At 32.7% G+C, this 16,266-nt stretch overlaps 2 protein-coding genes across 2 annotated transcripts; both read left to right on the forward strand.

The window, feature by feature from the left end:
- Positions 1-12,885: 12,885 nt before the first annotated feature.
- LOC107613181 (uncharacterized) lies at positions 12,886-13,616 on the forward strand. The gene has a single exon (XM_016315049.3). The coding sequence runs from the start codon at positions 12,943-12,945 to the stop codon at positions 13,537-13,539; it is 597 nt and encodes a 198-aa protein (XP_016170535.1). The 5' UTR covers positions 12,886-12,942; the 3' UTR covers positions 13,540-13,616.
- A 728-nt stretch (positions 13,617-14,344) lies between these two features.
- On the forward strand, positions 14,345-16,266 carry LOC107610297 (protein IQ-domain 26-like). Its single transcript, XM_016312364.3, has 3 exons — positions 14,345-15,139; positions 15,299-15,496; positions 15,576-16,266. Exons 1-3 carry the CDS (start codon positions 14,711-14,713, stop codon positions 16,155-16,157), a joined length of 1,209 nt encoding a protein of 402 aa, XP_016167850.1. The 5' UTR covers positions 14,345-14,710; the 3' UTR covers positions 16,158-16,266.

Genomic DNA, 16,266 nt, shown 5'->3' on the forward strand with positions numbered 1-16,266 from the left:
TTCTCCACCGGGCTTAGTGTTTTTTTAGTAAAGGGGTATTTTTATAATTTTTTTGCCAAAACCTAACTTCCTCAAACCTAACTTACAAGAGTATGAAGATAAAAATTGAGTGGTTTGGATTATGTTTAGGTTACTTTGGAGGCAATATTTATAATTATGTTTTAAATTATGTTTATTTTGCTTTGGAGAGAATATTTATACTTATGTTTTGGATGAAAACTTGCTTTATAATTATGTTTATTAGATATTTATAATTACAAAGATTTTGATGTTTAGGAATATAAAAAATATAATTTTTTATGCCTTTAGAAACTATAAATTTATTAATATGATTGTAAAATTATATATATTATTTAGTAGTTAATAATTAAAAAAAAGGAACTTTGGCGGGCTTAGTCCGCCAGCCCACCAGCCCGCAGTTAGGCGGGGCGGGGCGGGCTTCCCCGCTTACCACCCCTACCTACGAAAAAAGAGGACATATCTTATTTGAGCTACAGTTCATTGACCTACTAAAATCTTAAATCTCTATTATTATCCGATTCCATCGGTAAAAAAATTTTTAGCCCTAAATATGATCTTATCATCTGTCACAAAAAGAGGATCAAGACATTTTTTTGGATATTGGGACTAAAACATCTAAGAGAGAGGAAAAAAACTAAATACAAATAATATAGGATAAAGTAGTGTGTGAAATCAATTTGGATTGGTTGAGTGATTAGCTCATTCGTCCGTTTAAACAAGTGTCGAGATTTGAATCTTGCCTTGCATGCAGTAACCCATTGGCTAATAATAAATTCTTAAATGAAATTTAGATCTGCAATGGATTAATTTTTGACCTATTAAATTAGAGATACTGTGAAAAAAAGAATAGAAATAAGTGGCCATTTTTTTGAAAATTTTTGTTAAATTCGAGAATAGATGATTTTAGAATAAAAAAATTAAAATGTAATTCAATATTTTTTTAGCCAAACAATTTATGGGCCTATTACTTTTCTTTAATTTTGTAGAAAAAGAATCCTTCAATAATGATTTTTAAGGTCTTCCGTTGACTACTCGACCAACCCAAATTGATTATATGCATGATGATGGAGTAGGACCGTATGTAGAAATTGGGTTTATGGCGGCCCAAATATGAGACTAAGTCTATGACTCTGTATATGTGGGGTTATAAATCACCTCGTAGAGACAAATAACAAAACTTTAACTTTGCGTGACTCAACTGAATATATGCATAGAGAAATTAGGGTAAGATATTTGAACAACTATTAAAAATTGCCAAACAAATATAAATATATAATATCAATCCACCACATGCTGTATTTTAATAGTAGACACAAGTGTATAAAAAACAAGAACCGTATGTTACGTTGATGCAAGATATAAGTCTCACTATTTTATTGTAATTAAGTATGTTTATATATATAAACATGTCATCTGTTATTGTTTCTTGTATGTTCATCTTTTGTCCATAAGCTATAGGGATAAATATATAGCTTGTAAAAGGGACCGGAGTTGGTGTATATAGAGTATATGATCCAGTTTTAGTAGTTGGTTAATCCCCAGTTTTCTGTATATAAAATAAAAATAAATAAATAAATAATTGTTACAAAACTTGCACTATACATACTATATATTTTATTTTTTTAATAAAAATATTACGTATACAAAAAAAATAATTATCAAATCAGCTTTTATTTATTTGCATATAAATATATATTATTATTAAATTATTAAATTTATTTTTAGTGTATATTTTATACAAATAGATTATTTGATAGTTAATTTTAAAATTTAGTGAAAGTTAATAACAAATTATAAACCAAAATTTAGGTTTTGATGGTGTGAGAATAACGAAAGGATAAGAGTAATTTTAGGAAGTAAAATAAATGAGTTTTAACAGGAGAGAACTCAAAATGTTTAATAAGAAATTTTTTGTCGGAAAATTTTATTTTTATTCGTTGAAGTTATAGCATAAAGATACTATATATACGTCTCTAGAATTGTAATTGAAGTCAATAACAATAATAATATCCTTATTCACATCATCTTATAGAGTTAGTTAGAAGAAATCTTTTATATTGTTTTTTCTCTTTACAAAATATATAACGAATGCATTATTGTGAGTAGTGTTCAATTTCATATTACTTTGTATCTATTAGAAGTCAAAATTCTACTGTAGACTCAACAATTGGTATCAGAGCCAACGTTATATTATTCATTATTTGCGTGGTAAAATTCAATTTTGAATATAATGGCTTCTACTAGTGGTAATGTCAAAGTAGGCAAATATGAAATCGAGAAGTTTAATGGGAAAAATGATTTTTCTTATTGGAGGATGCAGATGAAAAATTTGCTTATATTACGAAAATTACACAAGGCACTGGCAGGAAAAGAGAAAAAGTCGGGGGAATGAAAGATGAAGATTGGGAAGAATTAGATCTTGAGGCGCGGACTGCAATAATCTTATGCCTTGAGATGGATGTTTTTTTGGTAAATGAAGAAGCAACTGCAAGAGGCGTTTAGGCAAAGTTAGAGAGTAACTTCATGACGAAGACTCTAACTAACAGGATCTACTTAAAATCCAAATTGTATACATGCAAGATGGAAGAAGGTACCTCAATCCGAGAATATATCAAACTTAAAGGATATAGATGTGAAGGTTGATGATGAGGATCAGACACTCATATTGTTACTTTCATTACCGAAGTCCTATGAAAATCTGGTGCAAACATTGATGCTGGTGGGTGACACTCTGACCATGGATGAGACGAGAGATTCACTTTTAGCGGATGATCTAAGTAAGGTTGCTACAAGTATAATGTATCTCCAAATAGAAGAGAGTATAATGATCAAGCATAAGGATTGTTCGCGGCTAGAGGAAGGACTAATGAAAGAGGAAAAGGAAATAAGCGTGGAAAGTCTAGGCCAAAATCTAGACCTCACGCGGAGAGAACATGCTTTAAATGTGAAAACTTGGACATTTCAAAGCAAATTGTCCAAATAAGAAGATAACTTTCAAGAAACGGATCAATGACAACCCAAAAGAAAAACATGAAGCAAGCTACGTCTCAAATGATGAGGAGGACTGCTACTCTGTGACAGAACAATCTTATGAAATCTTCGATAAGTGGATTCTTGATTCAGGAGCATCTCACCATATGTGCCCAAATAGGAAGTGGTTTGCTACCTATCAAAGCATAAATAGTGGCACAGTTTTAATGGACAATGATCATGCTTGTAAAACTGTGGAGTTGGGTACTATAAGAATCAAGATGCATGATGGAATAGTAAGAACCTCAAAGGATGTGAGACATATTCCAGACTTACGGAAAAATCTTATCTCCATAGGTTTGTTGGAGAAAAATGGTTGCAAAATAGTTGTGAAAAATGGGATACTAAAAGTTGTTCATGGTTCTTTGGTAGTGATGAAGGAAGTTCGTCACGGTAATCTTTATTCTCTTTTGGAGACAACAGTCACAGGTGAATCAGTAGTTGGAATCGGTAGAAGTAGAGATCAAACAAATTGCACAAGAATATGACACATGTGGCTTCGACACATATCAGAGAAAGGTCTATCATTGCTTTGTGGACAATGTTTGCTAAAGAATATGAAGAAATCACAAATAGAATTTTGTGAACGTTGCGTGTATGGAAAGGCACACAAGGTGAAGTTTTCTACAAGCAAGCACAAAAGCAGAGAGTTGTTAGACTACGTGCATACTGATGTTTGGGACCCGTCTAAAGTTACTTCCAAGAGTAGTTTCAGATATTTTATTACTTTTGTTGATGATTATTCCAGGTATGTTTGGGTTCACTTCCTCAAGCATAAGAATGAGGTATTCGACATTTTGTATGCGCTCTAATTCTGGGTTAGGCAGAGAGTGGTGGGTGGAGTCGGTTGTTACAACTTGCTACATAGTGAACCGATCTCCACATTTTTCTCTAGATGGAGACACACCTTATAAGGTGTGGTCAGGAAAACATGCAGATTACGAGAAACTCAGAGTTTTTTGGATGCACAACCTATTATCATGTCAAAGATAATAAGCTTGATGATAGAGCTAAAAAGACAATCTTTTTAGGGTATCCAAGAGGGGTTCAAGGATATCGTCTTTGGAGCATAAATGATTCTAAGTTTGTAATTAGCAGGGATGTTCCCTTTGATGAACGATCTATGATAGCTTTGTCTAAAGATACGATGCCAGATGTTGGTGATGTTGGAAAAACTTCAAATACTCAAGTGGTGGAGATAGAGTCTAAATACAACGAATAGATTCTAATAATGTTCAGGTGGAGTATCCTAATGCTACTCGAGATGATGTAGAGGATAAACTTGATCATGAGGAGATTCAGCGAGAAAATGCACATGCATTACAACAGCAGCAGCAGGATTCTTTAGCATCCACTAGGCCAAAGAGGAATTATAAATTCGTTCAGAAGTTCGGGTTAGACAAGCTTCTGAGACATTATGGGCAGGTAAACTTGGTAGATTATGCACTCTCGGTGGAGGATGATGAGTCAGTCACCTTCAAACTTGCTATCAAAGACAAAGATAGAGAAAGTTGGTTGGTCGCCATGGAAGAAGAGATGCAATCTCTCCATAAGAACAAGACATGGGAGGTGGTCCCGTTGCCGGTGGAAAAGACTGCAATTGGTTGTAAATGGGTGTATAAAAGAAAAGAAGATCATACTAAGTTAGATGGTACAAGATTCAAAGCTAAGTTAGTAGTAAAGGGATTTGCATAAAAAGAGGGTGTTGATTACAACGAGATATTTTCTCCTATGGTGAAGCACACTTTCATAAAGGTGCTTTTGAGTCTTGTTGCTCAGGGTGATCTTGAGTTGGAACAGTTAGATGTAAAGACAGCTTTCTTGCATGGTGACTTAGAGGAAGAAATTTACATGTATCAACCTGAGGGTTTCAAGGTTGAGGGTAAAGAAAATCACGTATGTCGCTTAAAGAAATCGCTATATGGATTGAAACGATCTCCTCGACAGTGGTATAAGCAATTTGACTCATTTATGTTAAAACAAGATTTTTCCAGAAGTAATTATGATTGTTATGTATACATTCATAAGCTTTTTGGAAGTGATTATATCTATTTTCTATTGTATGTGGATGACAAGCTTATTGCTTCTAAGAGCAAGATGGAGATAGATAGGTTAAAGGTTCAACTTGGTAAAGAATTTGAAACAAAAGATTTGAGTGTTGCACGAAAAATATTATGCATGGAAATTAAAAGAGAGAGCAGGCCGTAAATTGTTCTTGATCCAGAGAGGGTACATTGAGCGCGTTATTGAAAGGTTTGAAATGAAAAATGCTAAGCTAGTAGTAATACCGTTGGCTCTATATTTCAAGCTCTCTGATAAATAATCTCCCACAATAGCAGAAGATAATGCTTACATGAAAAATGTATCTTATGCTAGTGTAGTCAGTAGCCTAATGTATGCTATGGTGTGTACATGCCCAGATATTTCACTGGCAGTCAGTATTGTTAGCAGGTTCATGGCAAATCCGGATAAGGCACATTGGGAAGCAGTTAAGTAGATATTAAAGTACTTGAAGAGTACCATTGATGACATAGGTTTATGCTTTAGTGAAAAATTATGTCAAATCAGCGGTTTTGTTGATTCTGATTATGCTGGTGATCTAGACAGAAGATGTTCTACGACCGGTTATGTATATAAAATGCAAGGTGCTCCAGTTAGTTGGCGATCGATGTTACAAGCTACAGTGGCACTATCTACTACAGAGGTTGAGTACATGGCAGTAGTAGAAGGGGTGAAAGAAATTGTGACTAAGGGGTCTTCTAGATGATTTGGGGTTTCAGCAAGATTGCGTGAATTTGAGTTGTGATAGTCAAAATGTAATTCATTTGGATAAAAATCAGGTTCATCATGCTCGTACCAAGTATATTGATGTAAGATATCACTTCGTGCGTGATGTTATAAAGAAGACAACATTTCTCTTGTAAAAGTACACACAGATGAAAATCCCGCAGACATGTTGACTAAAGTAGTGTCAGGAAGCAAGTTCCAACACTGTTTAGAATTGCTCAATATTGTTCCATGTTAGGCATGGGATACGAATACTATACTTTGATCGTCCATGATTTGAGTAGATTTCAAATTGTCACCGAGGTTGAGAATTGTGAGAATAAAGGAAGGATAAGAATAATTTTAGAAAGTAAAATAAATGAGTTTTAATAGGAGAGAACTCAAAATATTTAGTAAGAAGTTTTTTGTCGGATAATTTTATTCTTATTCGTTGAAGTTATAGTATAGAGATATTATATATACGTCTCTAGAATTGTAATTAAAGTCAATAACAATAACAATATCCTTATTCACATCATCTTATAAAAAATTAGTTAAAAGAAATCTTTCATATTATTTTTCCTCTTTACAAAATATACAGTGAATTATTATTGTAAGTAGTGTTAAATTTTACATTACTTAAAAGTCAAAATTTCACTAAAAACTTAATAGTTGGTTTAATTTTCCAATATATACTAACTGAAGTTATCTTATAATTTTTACTTATCAAAGAAGAAGAATTGTTATTATTATTCAATCCTAATAATAACATGGTTAATTTTAGTTGAAAAATATCAAATTGAATAATCATCATTAAATAAAAACAACAAATTAAGACTAGAAATCACAAGTCCTTCAATCGTACTCATAAATTTGGATATACTTTCACTCTTATCATCTATTTCGATAATTTAATCCATAAAATTAAACAACTTTTATATTCAAGATTTACTAGTCCATTGATAATTACTAGATATATGCTGTGGCTTATGAAGTTGGAACCGTGTAGAGCATTAGAAGAGAGGTGTCGGCAATTACTGTATATATATATATATGGATCGAATAATTATATTATAAGAAAAGTTTAAAGTGTATCGAAAATATCGATATTTCAGTTATTTTAATCGTTGATCTGAATTATAAAAAATATATATAATATATATTAATTAAAATCAACGATTAAAATAACTGGAACACCAATATTTTCGATACACTTGAAACTCTTCCAATTCATATAACAACATAATCTTAATTTACAGCTCCAACAGTGTGCTCCATCTTCTGTTAGCATTATATGATATGACTGGACATCACAATAATTTAGAACCTCACTCAATTTCCAATGTCAAATCATTACTTCTGTTTTGTGCAACCAATCTTTCCCATTCTAATAGTGATATCTATAATCTATACTCATCATATATATGATCATTGTAAAGAATATAATTATATAGATATAATTAACAAAAAAAAAGTGTAGCATTACATATAGATAGAGAAGGTTTATGAACCTAATTCATGGTTACATAGCTACACTGAATATATATTATTATTATTCAAGTGGATATGTGTAATAATCCTGCTATTAAGATCGTCACATGAACATTGAATGATGATCAAGATAGCTTTTCCTTTTAATATATGAACAGTACTACACATCTAAATCTGGTTGTTAATCAAATTTAATTAAATAAATTTAATATAATAAAAATTAGTTATAATTAACATTATTCAAAATCTTATTATTTAATCAGTTCTAACTAACATTATATTCTAATAATAAATCCTTATCTATGATACTTATTATAGCCCTGAATTTGAGTGGGATATATATACTAATTCATGATCTTTTCTATATTAAGCTGCATTTCATTCTGAATAATACACACTAATAATTACAAGGTGATAATAACGACATGCATGATTAAAACCAAAACAAATAATGAACTGAATACATATGTTTTAGCATTTCAGTAGGGAGCAGTAGCTTAATTAGCATGCATCTTAATTAGCTTCTAATTAATATAGTCTTTATATAAAGATCAAAAGAAACAAATCTTGTATAACTACAAATTAAAGAAAAATATTTTTCAAGAATAATTATCAGTAGACCACAACAAAAAATTAAATTAGAACTCGAATTTCACTCTAATAATTAAAAACTGATATTTTTTAGTGACATGTAATTAAAAAGAAATAAGATGGAAAAAAATAAAATACAAATTAAAAAGCACTACTAATTAATAGATTAGCTTCTAGCTGATCTATACCTACTGGAACATTACATGTTTCTGAGAATTAACCATTACTTAAGGGAAGGAGAAATTAATAAATTCAAGTTAATAAATCAATAAGAGTTCAATTTGTAGGCTTGAATGATGCATCATCATATCTATCATCAAAAACTTGCCTGGCTTGAGCCTGTGTGCCGTAGCTATTAATTAACAACATATAAAGATAGCAATAATCAATCGAAATTAGTAATAATTATCAGATCACACCTATAATAATCATGGATTCATCTTCACCTTCTTCTGTTTTCCTCCATCGTACTTGCCGGACACTAATTTTGCCTACAAAACCCTTTGAATCCATGAGAATCATCATGCTTCATGCTTCTGCAATTTTCTATCTATTGGTTATATATATATATATATAGAGAGAGAATGATAATCATATAATGGGTTTGTAACTTTTGTTCTTTGACCCAACCCTCTTCAATATATTCTTGGCCAAACAAGTAATCATCATGTACATGTAAGTGGAAATATATTTTTTTTAATTTTTATTTTGCTTTTGCTTTTGCTTTTGCTAAGCTGCAAACAAAAATATTCATCACTTCTTATTTTTTAAAAAATTTTATGATTTTTTTTTCACGAAAGTGAGCCCTTCTTATTTTCTAAAAATTTTTAAAATAAAAATTTAAAAAATATGTGTTAAGTGGTTATACTTTATGTATTTTTTATATATTTTTACTATAAAATTAATTAATTACAATTAAACTTATATTATTGCTAATAAAAAATAATTTAGGTAACATAAAATACTTGTAATAATTATATGGGAACTCTATATATCTTCATGCAACATATATGGTAACATACATTCTGTGACGTTTAATTTCTTCTGGTAATTATCTATTTATTTATTTGTAAATATATTTCCATTTTGTGCAAGTGGGTCAAGGTTGCAAAACTTGTCAACTAGGGTTTGATTTCTTTGTGGACAATTAAAAAACAAAAGAATATTGGCAACAATTTGGGTCATCACTTTCACCAATATAATAAGTATTCTAATGGGGGAGCCCTTCTTATTAGTCAACACAACCAATCACTATGTCAAGCCTCTGGTCTTGTGTGTATTCTTTTGTACTTTAGAATAAGGTATATAACTTTAGAATTCCGGATTTTTGTGAATAAATATGATACTACATATCAATCACTTAATATAACAATACCTTAATGTTTTTTTTATGTATTATAAATAATTATATATGTTTTTATTTTCTTTTTATTTTTTTGAATTTCGGTTACCAAACAAAACTAATTAAAAAGAAAACAAACCTTGTAAAATAAGAAATTAGTTAGAGCCGCATAATTATATTTTGTAGATATGATTATTAGGCTATTAGCAGTTCCAAATTGTTGATTATAATATAGTATGAACTTCAAGAACATATATGTTACGGACAAGTCCAGCCCAACTACCCGCCAGGGGTTGGGGCACCACCCCTGACTCAGGCCCAAATCATCCCTCACAAGGAGAATCCGACGGGTCGGTCCCTAACACCCGATCTGGTCGATGCCCGACTTGCCATTTACACGACTCTGTGCACCGCGCCTAGCAAACTGATCGGGTCGGTCTCTTCGGGGCAGCGTCCGAAGGCCCGAAGTCCGAAACGACCTGCTCCTCTCACGTGGACAGGGACAGCTCACAAGCATCCTGGTCAGTGGGTTAGGTCATTTATGGGCCCGCCCAATACAGTATATAAGGGGAGAGGTCAACTCTCCCCCAAGGTATACACCATCTTACCTAATTTAGCTACCATCTCGTACGGACACTGAACTTGATCGTCGGAATGTCCTTGCAGGTGGCCATCCCCCTCGCCCGCTCTACCTTCGGTTTCGCCAGTCTTCAGTTCAAGCCCGAAAACCCGCACCAAGTCATTCCAGGGTCTCACCCTCTCATCCTTCCACCATCTTCTGACCCGTCGAGTACCCGAGATCGTGAACAATATGCATTAAGTTTTCACAGAGAAAAAATAACTTTACTTTTAACAAAAAGGCTATATTATAGTAAATAAAATTTAACTTGTATCAAAATCAATCGTTAATATATAATACATATTAAAATATAAAATATATAATAAAAATAATTAAATTATATATATATTTATACACAAATATATTATTTTTAATTTTAGTGTACAAATAGTATTTTTGCAAAAAAAAATTAGCCACTAATCATATTGAAGTTTACCAAATCTACAATTATCTCATTAACATAATGATTCAATCCTGTCTAAATCCGAACAAGAAGCTTCTATTATTGTAATAAATATTCAATTGTTATATTATAGTTAAAACCAACACTTAAGATTATCTGATCTGCATTATATATTTCAGTGTCATGATTTCATTTTCAAAATGAAATCATTTCATTGTTGTTTGCCATGCAATTTTGATTTAGTTTGTGCTAACCACTACTGCCACTCATGACTACAATTATGTCAATGCCATCTTCATCTTCTTTAATGCAATTTGTGTCGTACTAACCACTATAACTCATCACTACTTGTGTCCATACCACCATCTTTTTTCAAAAAAACATGTCCAGCTCTATAAATTGCAAGAAATTAAATGAAATTGTATATAAAATAAGCTTTATTGAAACAATAATAATGAGATAGACATAGAATAATACAACATTACATTTTTTTTCAACAATAGTGGACCACAAACTCTGCAAATGCCTTGAGGAGAAAACATCAAAAAGTGGTGAATTCCTAATGACACCTGAAGACTAAAAATATATTGAGAGATGATTAAGTTGGGCTTAATTACCGAATCATTCTTTGACCTATAAAATATAGCATTACATAATGGCCTTCTGTGGTAGCTAGTAACATTAGTTTATTTTCCTATATAGTACATACTGAAGATAAATATTTTATCTTCTTTCCCTTTTTAATTTTAAATGTAAAAAATGTATGAAACAAGTTTACACAAAGGCAATGCATTTTGCTAACAATCCATGAACATGGTAATTAGAATTTAGAACATAATCCATCAAATTAGGCAGAAGCTAAGATATGTGTTAGCTAAAAAGATTACTCAGTTCTGTAGTTTATCTTGTGAACAACATATTAAATTTAAGCAAGCAATTTTTCATCAATTCAAACCAAGGAATCAATGAGATTGAATATGTTGTCAAAGTAAAGATCATAGCAAGAATAATAAAGGTAGTGGAAAGCAACAACTACTCACTGGTCCACTTATGTGTAACCTTATTGGTATGAATTAGTACTGTAATAGAAAACAACCAATGTGCTAAGTCTCTCTCCAATTCTTGTCCCTTATAAACTCTCCAGATACGAATCTACAAAAGTAATACAAATCCTATATATGGATTTTAGGCTCTTAATCCAAATATTTACTTCTTGGCTTAAAGAGTTCATATAAAAGCAACTGTGTATTAACACTTAAATTTCTGTACTTAGTGTAATGCTCATATAAATATATATATAATGCACCATTCATGGTTATCACGTTCTTCTCTGACTCCCATGATTACTGATGAGTGTCTTTTACCAACTGTTTTCATCAAGATGCCACCCACCACCATTATCGTGTGACAATATTGCAGACATATACATACATCAATCAATCACTACTACTATATGCTATGCATGTATCAGGTGGTTTAAAACTTTCTGTCTTTCAGAAAATATTATAAAAAAAAATAATATGAACACTGCAGCAGCATTGCAAGAATTTCCAGTTGAGGAAGATTATGAAGCGTTTAGTGATTTGATTATTAGAATCTGTAGTAAATATTAGAAACTGTTTGCAACCCTCAGCTCATGTTTTTGAGTTTTATATCCAAAAAGTAATAATTATTAAGATTAAGATGTTTATTCTAGTATGATTATGTTATGTGACTACAGAGTTTTAAAAAATATTGTTAAAATTAAAGTAATATTTTTTAAAAAATTTTGTTTGAAAAAATTGTTACCAAAATATTAAAAAAAAGGGTAAAGTATATATTTTTTATCCCTTAAGTTTGATAAAAGTTTTAAAAACATCCCTAAGTTTTATTTTGTTTCAATTTTGTCCTAAAAATTTTCGATTTGCATCAAATATATCCTTAACGACTAAATTTTCAAAAAATTTAAGACCAATCTAACAATAATGCATGAAAATTATGCTTAATTTGCTTGTGTTGAGGGTTGTTCTTATGAAATTATTGTTGAATTGGCCTTAAATTTTTTGAAAAATTAGTCGCTAGGGGTATATTTGATACAAATCGAAAACTTATGGGACAAAATTAAAACAAAATAAAACTTAAGAATATTTTTAAAATTTTTATCAAAGACAAAAAGTATACTTTACCCTAAAAAAAATTTAAATTTTAACAAGAAGTACATAGTTACTATAACATAGTCATATTAGAATATATGAGTCTTAATTTATTTTTTTAATTATTTTTAAAAAAATTTAAATATATTTGTTAATTTTTTAAAAAATATTTAAAAGATAAAAATTAAAAAAATATTATGATTTCTAATTATTTTTAGTAAGAAAATTCTGTTAGCAATAATGCATAACTAGAGTAACCTTCAAGAGGCTAACAAAGTAACAATGACAAGGCTTCAATGTTTTCTTGATAAGATATTTTATTCAGGCCCATTTTTTTGTCATATATTGAAGCCCATTTGTTGAGCTTTTTAACAAACATATCCAATATTGGGCTCTACTTCTCTTGAACTATTTTGGGCTTCTACCCTTGGCCCAAAATAAATGCAACATTCGGCCCACTTCTGTAATGTGTACTATGCTATTTTTTCAATCTTTTTCAAAAAAATAGTTAGGGTTTCGTTGTTGCACATCACACTTTACCACAACGATGGCGTGCACGGTTGATTTCCGGTGCCTCGACGAGGGTTTCGGCGGCAAAACCTACAAGCGCAAGCGCGAACAGTCCCAACCCCAAGCTGACGCCGAAGACGGCATCAACACGAATACCAACGAAAATTGCGGCACAGTTTCAATGGAGACCGACGAAGCCGTTCCTCCACCAGCCAAGAGATCCGCCATACCTTCATCCGACGACCCGAACAAGCCGGTGTTCGGGCGGCCGACCTACGATGGAGTGATCGCCGGAAAAGTTTCGGGTCGGAAGTGGAAGCAGGCGAAGAGGCAGAGGGCTTCGTCGGTGCAGGTGAGCAGGAAGGGCACGACGTTCGAGGAGAGGGAGAGGGAGAGGATGATCAAGAAGGCGTATAGAGAGAGGATGACGGAGCTGAAGGAGGAGATTCGCGTGAACAAGGTTGAGAAGAGGAAGAAGAGGGAAGAGAGAGAGAAGAAGAAGCAGGAGAATATTTTGAGATCTGGTACCAAATTTCAGAAGATTACGAACCCTAATACGTTGATGAGAATTGCCAATTCTAAGCAGAGGAAGCAGCTTAAGGTTGTTCCCGATGAGTTTCTCAAGAAAAAGTAGCAAACTTTTTGTAATATGTACTTCTATTTGTTCCTTACCATGAGCATTTCTATATTACCTTGCATTTTGATTTAGGATGGTGTTATTGGAAGAGAATTTTGTAACAGTTTGCTTACTTTTTTTTTTTTTTTTTTAATATATGAAATTAGTAATTTTGTACTATGGTTTTGACTTTGGAACTTCCTTAACCTAAACACTACTAAACATGTTAATTGTTATAATAATCACTCCAACTTCCTTGGACTGATGATACTAAGAAAACACATTAATTTCAAAATTTGAATGCGAAATGCAACAGTCAAATACGATTAAATAGGTTATTAGTAACGGCATGATATGATATGTTATGATACAAGGTATCAAGTTTGAGTCAAAGTCCAAATCAAGAGTTGATTGCAAACAGATCCCCATTGACTGTAACATATCTGAATTTTCTGAGCAAAATTGGCAAGGTAAGCATAGAACCATCATTCTCACCCAGAAACATAGAAACACTTTCAAGATATCTTAAAACTAAAATTACCATTCTCTCCCTCACACTCTTTTCTCATGTATCAGCATTGAAGAAGGGTTTGAACCATTTTGTCAGGTGCTATATCTCATTTGCAGTGCATGTAGCTACAGAAAGTTAGACTCAAAAAGAAAAGAAAAAGTTATATATATCAATATGCTCTTTTTAGTGATTGGAATTTGGAAGGGTGAATGAACTATAGGCACTCTCATTGTTTTTTGAATTTTAGGCTTTCTTTTTTGTATATTTAGAATTAGATGTACATTTATTTTTGGCATTGTACCTATCTAATGTTTCTGTGACATTCTTGTCTTGTAATGCACTTCTTCACGAGGTGTGTCAGTGTTTTATTTTTTAAAAAATTATCCCATTATTTTTTATATATTATTATATCTCAGTTTTGGTGCTTATTATACCATTTGTCAATCTTTGTCTCCACTACATGCTCACATCACTTCTCTACTTGCAGCAATCTGTAGATTTTTCACTGAATTTCTTAAACTATAACCCTTTCTCTTTGTCCCTCCATTTTTTAAATCCAAACTTGCATTATTACATTCTTATTAGTCTTATGCACCACACATGACACATACTCCTCTGTCTCTCTAGCTTCTTATTTGATTTAACTCTGAAACACTTTTTTTCTTACCCCAGTAAGTTATGGGAAAAGCTAGCAGGTGGTTGAAGGGGTTATTGGGATTGAAGAAGGAGAAGGATAGCTATGACAATTGTGGTTCAATGGCTGCTTCTACTGACAAGAAGGAGAAGAAACGTTGGAGTTTTGCAAAGTCTGCCAAAGATGGAGATTTGACTCAAAATGCTTCTACAAATTATGGAGTCAGGGGCTCTGACTCTGACTCTGCTGATGCTTGGATCAGATCTTGTGCTGCTGAAAAAGGGAATGAGCAGAACAAGAATGCCATAGCCGTGGCAGCCGCCACGGCAGCTGCAGCGGATGCTGCCGTGGCGGCCGCCAATGCTGCCATGGCAGTTGTGAGGCTAACAAGCCATGGAAGAGGAACATTGTTTAGTGGAAGCAGGGAGAAGTGGGCTGCATTGAAGATCCAATCTTATTTCAGAGGTTACTTGGTATGTTCATTGGCTTTAGAATTTTAGTCCTTCATTTATTTTGTGAATTGTGAATCTTTGTTCAAGGAAATGAATAGAACAGTGCCTCATCAATTTCATGTTACTTTATAGATCAAAAACATTGGTTATGATTTTGACATTTTGTTGCATTGATTTCAGGCTAGGAAGGCTCTTAGAGCACTCAAAGGATTGGTTAAGATACAAGCTCTAGTTAGAGGGTATCTAGTTAGGAAAAGGGCTGCTGCAACTCTTCACAGTATGCAAGCTCTAATAAGAGCTCAGGTTGCCGCGAGAGCTCGCCGTTCGATGATCAAGGCGAATAGGTTTCAGCCTCAAACTCCTGGAAGAAGATATGTGGTAAGATCTGGTTCTTATTAGTATCATCATTATTCATAATTGTTCTGTTTCTTAGTTGGTATGTTTTGTTCTATTGTAGCAATGGTATGATGAAACAAGAAGTGAGTTCCATAGTAAGAGGCTACTACCAACAAGCAAATCCTATGAAACATCCTTAAATATGAAAGGATTTGATGAGAGCCCCAAGAATGTTGAAATTGATACATACAGGCCACAATCAAGATCAAGGAGAATCACAACAACTACTATGTCTGAGACTCAAGAAGACCACCTTCACTATCAAGCAATCTCAGTTCTTGAATGCAGGCATCCTCCTCAGCATTTGGAATGGTACTCGAACACGGATGAATGTGAGATCGCGACAGCTCGCAGCACGCCTCGTCTGGCGAATGCTCCGGCTACACCGGTGAAGAGTGTTTGTGGAGACTCCTTTAGGCCTTACTGCAATTCCCCTAACTACATGGCCAATACTCAGTCATATAAGGCAAAGGTTAGGTCTCATAGTGCTCCAAAGCAAAGGCCTGAGCCTAAGAAGAGGTTTTCACTCACTGAAATAATGGCAGCAAGAAATAGCACTAGTGGTGTTAGAATGCATTGGTCATCCAAATCACACTCTCAAGATTATTGCAGTTTTGACAGAGTTGAGAGCAAACTGAAATAGACATGCTTAGTATCTTAATTTTGGAATCTGCTACTGTACATTCTTTTAAAATGAGTTTGTTATCTGCTATGTTCCTTACTTCCTTTTCTTTTAAAGAGTTTGTTATCTA

Source organism: Arachis ipaensis, chromosome B8, assembly GCF_059453495.1.
Source record: "Arachis ipaensis isolate K30076 ecotype BB chromosome B8, ASM5945349v1, whole genome shotgun sequence".
In the NCBI taxonomy this organism is placed as follows: domain Eukaryota; kingdom Viridiplantae; phylum Streptophyta; class Magnoliopsida; order Fabales; family Fabaceae; genus Arachis; species Arachis ipaensis.

Excerpts from the sequence above, each read along its gene's own strand:
- LOC107613181 (XM_016315049.3), top strand. The coding sequence starts at position 12,943 with ATGGCGTGCACGGTTGATTTCCGGTGCCTCGACGAGGGTTTCGGCGGC.
- LOC107610297 (XM_016312364.3), top strand. The coding sequence starts at position 14,711 with ATGGGAAAAGCTAGCAGGTGGTTGAAGGGGTTATTGGGATTGAAGAAG. Across the intron at positions 15,140-15,298 it reads CTTATTTCAGAGGTTACTTG|GCTAGGAAGGCTCTTAGAGC; the intron begins GTATGTTCATTG and ends CATTGATTTCAG. Across the intron at positions 15,497-15,575 it reads CTCCTGGAAGAAGATATGTG|CAATGGTATGATGAAACAAG; the intron begins GTAAGATCTGGT and ends GTTCTATTGTAG.